Source organism: Engraulis encrasicolus, chromosome 1 (assembly GCF_034702125.1).
Source record: "Engraulis encrasicolus isolate BLACKSEA-1 chromosome 1, IST_EnEncr_1.0, whole genome shotgun sequence".
NCBI classification, from domain to species: Eukaryota; Metazoa; Chordata; class Actinopteri; order Clupeiformes; family Engraulidae; genus Engraulis; species Engraulis encrasicolus.
This window is the reverse complement of record NC_085857.1, coordinates 52,105,087-52,113,396: the sequence shown is the minus strand read 5'-3', so window position 1 is coordinate 52,113,396 and position 8,310 is coordinate 52,105,087. Positions and strand designations below refer to the sequence as shown.

General features: G+C 39.7%; 1 protein-coding gene across 1 annotated transcript; it reads left to right on the top strand.

Moving 5' to 3' along the window:
* Positions 1-2,649: 2,649 nt before the first annotated feature.
* On the top strand, positions 2,650-7,631 carry LOC134458181 (B-cell receptor CD22-like). The gene is made up of 8 exons (XM_063210345.1): positions 2,650-2,671; positions 2,787-2,926; positions 3,499-3,637; positions 4,268-4,373; positions 4,720-4,765; positions 4,968-5,048; positions 6,837-6,911; positions 7,188-7,631. Exons 1-8 carry the CDS (start codon positions 2,650-2,652, stop codon positions 7,317-7,319), a joined length of 741 nt encoding a protein of 246 aa, XP_063066415.1. The 3' UTR covers positions 7,320-7,631.
* The last annotated feature ends 679 nt before the right edge of the window (positions 7,632-8,310 follow it).

Sequence of the window (8,310 nt, the reverse complement as noted above, 5' to 3'; positions counted from 1 at the left end):
ATGTGTAAATCATTTAAGTATATCCATATAATAAGCGGGTTAACTTTCGGCGAGTCGGTCGCTTTGTGGAATAGCAGCACTTCAGAGAGAACAAGACCCCTCCGCTCCGCGTCGGGGTCTAAAGATTCTCTCTGTCGTGCTGCTATTCCACGGTAGCGACCTTCTCGCCGAACGTTAACCCTTACTTATTATATGGTGTGACGTCATCGGTCGAATGCTCCATTCATTTCAATGGGGCTCCCCAACGTTCGCGCGTCTGTTATTTTTCGATAACGGACGGGTTGGTCTATATCAGACCGCTGTCAATGGCAACAAGACTTTTCACTGCTAGAGCGACTTTTCAACAAGACTCTAATCAGCTGCTGTGATAGACAACACCTGTTGTCCTGGCTACCTAGCTGTTGCCTAGCGGTGATCCACAACGGCACTGTTTTGTTTTGCGCGGCAACAATCTTTTGACATGAAAAACTATAATAAACTTAACATTAAATAGGCCTAAAGAAATGTCCCCGCCATGTGTGAATCATTTAAGTATATCCATATAATAAGCGGGTTAACGTTCGGCGAGTCGGTCGCTTTGTGGAATAGCAGCACTCCGCTCCGCGTCGGGGTCTAAAGATTCTCTCTGTCGTGCTGCTATTCCACGGTAGCGACCTTCTTGCCGAACGTTAACCCTTACTTAGCTTAAGTCTTACCAGCCCTCTAGTTCCACACAGCTTCACAACTTCACTAATTCTTGGAGAGCGTGTGTTGGATTAATTTTTCAATGGCATGTCTACTTTTCTTCTTTGCTGTCTCCTCTTTAGTTTTCTACGTATGCATACAGTAAGCTGTCAGCAGGGATGTGTTTGTGTCTATTTAGACATGTTGTAGCCGTGGTTTGTCTTGCATTTTGTCTTGTATTGTATTTTTGGCTGCCTTCTTGGCCAGGACCCAATGCCAGAAGAGGTATTGTTACTCAACAGGACCACTTCTGCTAAAGAATAGGTTAAATAAAGATAAACATAAAAACTAATCTACCATTTGACCATCCCCAATACAGCTGTGCAGAACTAAAAAGGTCTGGTGAGAGCCTGGCTAATTTTCCTGACACCAGGTTTATTTGTTGTATGATAGTTTCATAGTTCAATCATCAAAACACTACTTTTACTGTTATGAATATAATAAGAAACACAATGAACACACTCAATTGTCTGATACATTTGGAAACATTGCTTTTTGTCTTATCTGTGTATTATCTTTATTTACATAGACTGCCCACCTTCACCTGGTACAAGGATGGCCATCTCCTTTCACTATCAGGCCTTTCTCAGTATCAGCAGAACGCCAGTGAGATTGAGGTAGGTGTGTGTGTGTGTGTGTGTGTGTGTGTGTGTGTGTGTGTGTGTGTGTGTGTGTGTGTGTGTGTGTGTGTGTGTGTGTGTGTGTGTGTGAGAGAGAGAGAGAGAGAGAGAGAGAGAGAGAGAGAGAAGAGGAGAGAGAGAGAGAGAGAGAGAGAGAGAGGAGAGAGAGAGAGAGAGAGAGAGAGAGAGAGAGAGAGAGAGAGAGAGAGAGAGTGTGTGTGTGTGTGTGTGCATGTAAAATGGAAAACTACTCATTGAGGACAAGCTCAAGCTGTGTACATACATGTGCTCGTGGCTCTATTGTCATTGTTGCGCTCTACGCTACACAGCATCCGACATCAATGGGTTAAGAGTTATATCAACACATTTTAACTGTGAACAATAACAGCAGCTGTCCCTTCAAGAAGTAGTCATGTGCTCTTAGACCCTATTTCCCACAACATGTTTATGTCTTATGCACCTTGGGGTCAAATTGATCCCAAGGAACATGGATGTAACAAAATGTGGTCAGCACTATAGGAAAACTATATTCATTAATGTTTTTCACATTCACAGTGGCAGCAGCAGCAGCATCAGTTGTCCAAGGAAGCAGCCTCACCTGAGGACTCTGGCACCTACTCATGTTCTCTGGCTGGGGTGGGGGAGATCCTCCATTCCCCACCACTGGAGATCCAGGTTCATTGTGAGTTTGCCAACATAATTATTTTTTTAGGGCTTCTTTGCCCTCATTATGACAGGACAGCTGAAAAAGATAGAAAGGAAATGATTGGGAGAGAGGTAGATGGAGTGGGGTTAAGAAATTACCTTGGGTTGTAATCAAACTCGGGTCACTGGCGCAACAGTACCCTTGTGAGCTCTGCCCGTTACTGTGTGTATATTTACTATGTCAATACAATTAATTGAAAAAAGGCAGATTTGATATGAAACATGGTCTTTTTTTCCAGAAACCCATCTGTCTCCACACTACTGTCAGTCAGTCTTATAGATATAATAATAATAACTTTATTTGCATGGTACAATTCATAGAAGACACACAGTGCAATGTGATTAACAGCACGTACCAAAAAAATAATAATTAATATAGGTTGATTAGGAAGAATATAAGTACTTGGCAAAAGATAAGGTCAATGTCTGCTGAGTGGCTGGCTCAGTATTTGGGAAAAAAATGGAATAACAAAGTCGGAAAACAAATGATATTTTTTTTCACAAGAATCAGAAAATGTAGATTAAAAAAGAATAACATAAAATCACAAGAATGAGAGAACTTTAAACGTTGGCCCTGGTGGCAGCCGGGGTGAATCACATCATGAATCGCACTCCTGTTCCTGGTATTGGCTAGACTGGAGACTGACAGGTCTGTCAGCTGCCTAGCCTAGTGTGCAGGAGCTGTCTTGCAGTAGGGGTGAGGAAAATTGACAAACACTTCTCTTCTTTGTCCTGAAGTTTCACCCAGAAACATCTCAGTCTCTGTGACTCCCCCTGGAGACGTACCTGAGGGAGTCTCAGTGTCTCTGACCTGCAGCAGTGATGCCAATCCACCAGTGGAGAACTACACCTGGTTTAAGGTGAATGAGTCCACTCAGGTAAGTTCCTTACTGTAGTACAGGAGAACTTACACGAGAGCTGATGAATGTCATGTAATATGGGCATAATGTAACATAATGTAATGTTATACTGAAAAGGTGAACGAGTCCACTCCAGTAGGATCCTGACTGTCGTCCACGATAAGTGACATGAGAGCTGCTAAATGTAATGTAATGTAGGTCCAATATAGTAATTTCATATAATGTTATGTAATTTCATGTGATGTAATAATACTGAAAAGGTGAATGAGTCCACTCCAGAAAGATTGTGACTGTCGTACACTATAACTAACACCACAGCCTCGTGGGTCTCTGCTCCCATGTTTTTAAACTTATTAGCCATGTTTCAATAAAGGCTTTTTAATAGCCTATTTTTCCACAAGAAGAGTGCCCTGCACTCCCTTTTTTGACAATATATTGTTTTTCCCCAACACCAAAGAGCACCTTCAAGATTTTTTCTGAACAATTCCCTGAGCACTTCGGATTTTCTCTTCACTTGATGTCTAAATTGGGTAATTTAGGCCTAATGTAATGTAATATGTGATACCATGTAATGTGATGTATTGCCATAGTTTGACTCCGCTGCAGTAGGATCAGAACAGCAGTTCACCATCTCCAACATCAGACCTGAGGATGCAGGAGAGTACTACTGCGAGGCCAGGAACAAACTTGGATCTGACAGCTCATCTGTGGTGTCTCTATCTGTTACAGGTTTGAGACATTTTAATTGACCTATCCTCCCATTGTAGTTCATATCTTGTCTGTTGCAAACAGGTCCCTCAGCCACTGTGGTCATGCATGCATGCATGTTACATGAATACAATTATACTTTACACTTAAATTTAAAACAGGCATATATTGGTAACACTTTAGAATAATGGATGCAAAAAAGCATTATAAAGACTTAATAAATAATTAACTATTGATGAACAAAACATTAACAAACGTTTGTAAATGACTAGGAAATGTAAACAAATGCTTGTAAATGACTAGGAAATGCTATGTTAATATTTTATATTTATCAAACATTTACAAGTTGCTTGTAAATGAATAAAATACTCTGTTATAAGGTGTGTAAAATCTTGCATATATCTTTGGTAGATATTTTATAAAGCATTAATAAAGCTTAGTTAATAATAAAAACATTTGTTAATGTTTTATGCATCATTAGTTAATTATTTACTGAGTCTTTACTAAGGAACATTATTATAATGTGTTACCCATATATTGTATATTCATATTTTGTTCAGTTAAAACATGTGCTCCAGCTGCAGTGGTCACATAGCCTGATCTATTAATGTTTTTATGCAATTGTATTAATAAAGTTCACATCTTGTTCAGTTAAAACAGGTGCTATAGCCACTGTGGCGATTTATGTATGTGTGGCTGCAGTCGTGGTCATTGTGGGGATTGTGCTTGGTCTCTGCCTGCTAAGTGCCTCTAAAAGGTAAGTGGTGAGAGAGTGGTCCCTCACGATTTTGTTAATATCACACCCTATGCATGCACACGTCACCAGACATTGTGAATAAAATTCGCATAGCAATACGTTCATGCACAAAATCTGGACTTGCCAATGTATCCTGCAGCATGCATGTCCTAGGCTCTTCTTGTTTTTTTGTTTGTTTTTTTGTTCTTGTTTTTTTAATGGAAATGGAAATGACCAAGCTGTGATAATTCAATAAATCTGCCATAAATCTGACCACTTTGTTATAGCTAATTCGACTAACATCTAATGTTTAGTTAAAAAACCCATTATGAAATGGCTCCTCCTTCCTGAATTGTTCCTCCAACAGGAAAAGGGGGGCAGCAGAGAGTAAGAGCCATGCAGCTGTTGCCAAGGTAATGTGTACCAAAAACCCCAACTGGATGACAATGGTGTTAAAAGTTACATTTTTATTTTGAGAGAATTTCAATTCTTTCTTTCTTTCTTTCTTTCTTTCTTTCTTTCTTTCTTTCTTTCTTTATTTTCTTTCTTTCTTTCTTTCTTTCTGTCTGTCTGTCGGTCTCTCTGTCTCATTTGATATTCTCCCTGTTTTTGCAGCCAACAGATCATCAGAGTGTAGGAAACAATTATTCATCAGTGAAGCTGACGGTCAATTCTTCGGACTATGAAAACGTGATGGTAAGCAACCAAAAAACAAATACAATGAAACAAAAACATATCAAGCCTGGCTGTCACATTGTCAAAGCTCTGAGAAAGCGGCTGTATGAGCAAGCACCAAGCTAGTTAGTTGTTCAATATTTAAATGAATTATTTCTTTGCATTGCATGGATTTTATCAATTGTGTTGATTTAGATCATAATAATAATAATAATACATTTTATTTTTTGAGCGCCTTTCAAGATACCCAAGGACACTTTACAATCAAAACAAATACATAACAGTAGGGAAAGTAAAACAAAGCTTCAGTGAATTAACAATAGGAGAGTAATTAAAATGCAAAAATAAAATAGAAATAAAAGTACAATAAAGATAAATGTTTTCAAGTAAGAAAAGAAGTAGAATGCATTTGAAAATAAAATAAATGAGGGGGAAAAAATAATATGTAAAATTAAAAATAAACTGAAGAATAAAATAAAGTGGAAGTGCCTGTCAATGAAGTGGAAAAGCAGAAATGAAAAGGTGTGTCTTCAGCTTGGATTTAAAAGTAGATAGTGTGGAACACTGACGAAGAGACAGTGGGAGTGAATTCCAAAGTTTGGGGCCAACAACACTAAATGCCCTGTCGCCCATGGTGCGCAGGTGTGTGGAGGGAACTGTAAGGAGGAGTGAGTCAGTGGAGCGTAGTGTGCGGGTGGGATTGTATGGGGTGAGGAGACTTGTGATGTAGGAGGGTGCAAGGTTGTGCTGGGCCTTGTATACAAGGAGGAGAATTTTGAAATGGATACGTGAATGGATAGGAAGCCAGTGTAATTGATAGAGGATAGGGGTAATGTGATGCCAGGGTCTGGTGTGTGAGTAATCTAGCTGCTGAGTTCTGAATGTATTGTAGACGGTTAATCAATTTAGTAGGGAGACCAGTGAGTAGGGCATTGCAATAATCTAATCTGGAGGTTACGAAAGCGTGGATGAGGGTCTCAGCAGAGGTAGGGGTAAGAGAAGGGCGGAGTCTGGAGATGGTTTTAAGGTGGAAAAACGCAGTTTTGGTGAGGTGTTTGATATGGGATTCAAAGGAGAGCGAAGAGTCGATGATGACGCCCAGATTTCTTACTTCAGAGGAAGTGGAGGTAAAATAGTCAGGGATAGAGAACTGAGAAAGGTTTATCTTTTTAAGTAATGATGGAGTGGCTTTGGTTTTGTTTTGATTAAGTTTAAGAAAATTTTGGGTCATCCAATTACTAATTTCATTTAGGCAGGTTGTTAAGTTAGCGAGGGGGAGTGGATGGGAGGGTTTGGTGTGAATGTAAATGTGGGTGTCATCTGCATAACAATGAAAATGTAGGCCATGTTTTCGGAGAATGTTACCAAGGGGAAGAATATAAATGATGAAGAGTAGGGGGCCTAGAACTGAGCCTTGAGGAACACCATGTGTGAGGACTGAATTTGGAGACCGGAAATCACCAATAGAGACAAACTGCTCTCTTCCAGTTGATGCATCCTAGCTTCTCTATACGAGGGTATGTCCGTCTATGTGTCCATCTGAAACACATGAAATTGGCCAAAACAAAATCTTCGCCATCATTGGACGCATCTTTGTCCACCTGTCAGACTTGTTATAGATACACTGGGGCGAGGGATCTCTAGTGAGGTTCAGTTGAGAAATGGCTGGACACGTTAAATACCAGAAGTCCCCCCCCCCCCCCCCCCCCACCTTCAACACCTCACCCCAAAATGTCTGTGCACGGCACTGGTTGTATCGTCAGGGCTACTTGTAGTACTGAATCTGCGCGTTGCTATCTGCCCCCCTAGGTATCAAGTCTTACCCCAACTCCTGACACATACATGGCATTGGAGTTCAAATCCCAGTCTGATTATGAGACACTGGTGAGTATCCTTCAATGTATTTTCATTGCATGATTGCATGCACATAAATGTTTCTGTGTGTGTGTGTGTGTGTGTGTGTGTGTGTGTGTGTGTGTGTGTGTGTGTGTGTGTGTGTGTGTGTGTGTGTGTGTGTGTGTGTGTGTGTGTGTGTGTGTGTGTGTGTGTGAGTGACGAGTGAGTGAGCGAGTATGTGCTGTATTTATGTACGGTAAGTTTTTTTATGTGCCTGTCTCTGTGTGTACCTCTCTCTCTGACACAATGCGGTCCTCATCACAGACGGTAAGGGACAGAGGCACCAATGACACAGATAACGTCACTGATCAGCCGAGCACAGACATTTACGAGACCCTGGGTGACGTGGCAGCAAGTGGACAACAAGTGGATGGTGTTTATGACATCACTGATTAACTGGCCAATGAAATCTATGAAGCCCTGGGTGACATGACAACAACAAGTGGATTATGTTTATGACATCACTGTTTAGCTGGCCAATAAAATCTATGAGATCTTGTTTGCTATATATGCAACAACGTTGGTTGGTTTGCTTGTATGGCTTGGGTAGCCTGATCAGGGTCTATAAGGGTTTCAAATCAGCCATATGTAACTCATATACACAATGTTAAGGCTTTCTCATTACATTTGGAATTGGTGTTGTAATGTGCATTTAATTGCCCCTGACAAATAAACTACTTAACTAAATAAATAAATGAATAATAAACACATGTATGTGTGTGTCGTTAAGGTTTTTGGTTAGTGCATTAAAATGGCTGAAGTTGATTACATTTTGATACAAATCTATATTTGGCAGATGTCCACACTCTATGAGTGTTCAGCATTTGTATTGACATTGTGCATTAAACTAGGCCTACATTTATGCACCAAATGGCTTTCCTGGCTATTCTCATTGTAAAAATATTTATCTCGATGTTTCGACTTTTTATGATGTTTTCACTTGTTCTTGCATGTCCTTCAGAACTTTGCTTTTTATGGTATTTATCTTAGTATTTTTTCTCATTTCTCTTTTAAATATAATGTTGCACACTAGGGATGCAAATTATTGATTAATTCATTAATCATTAGTTGATAACCTTATCGATCGACTTATGATTCATTGATAAGCGGCGTTTTTCCCTCGGAATCTCTCGGAATGTTTCTTGAAAAAAAAAACTCAATCTAAAAAAATATATAAAAAATTGAGAAATACCACATTTAAATGAATTCTATTTCAATTCTTTAATCCAAAGGTGATTTAAATATTCCCACTATTCACACCCCTCTTACACACTCTTCATATGCCCATTTCACCTGGGTCTCCTGTCAGTTGAATTGTCGATTAATTGCGATTAATGTTTTTTAATCGATTAATGCATTGATCATCGATCGTTTGCATCCCTATTGC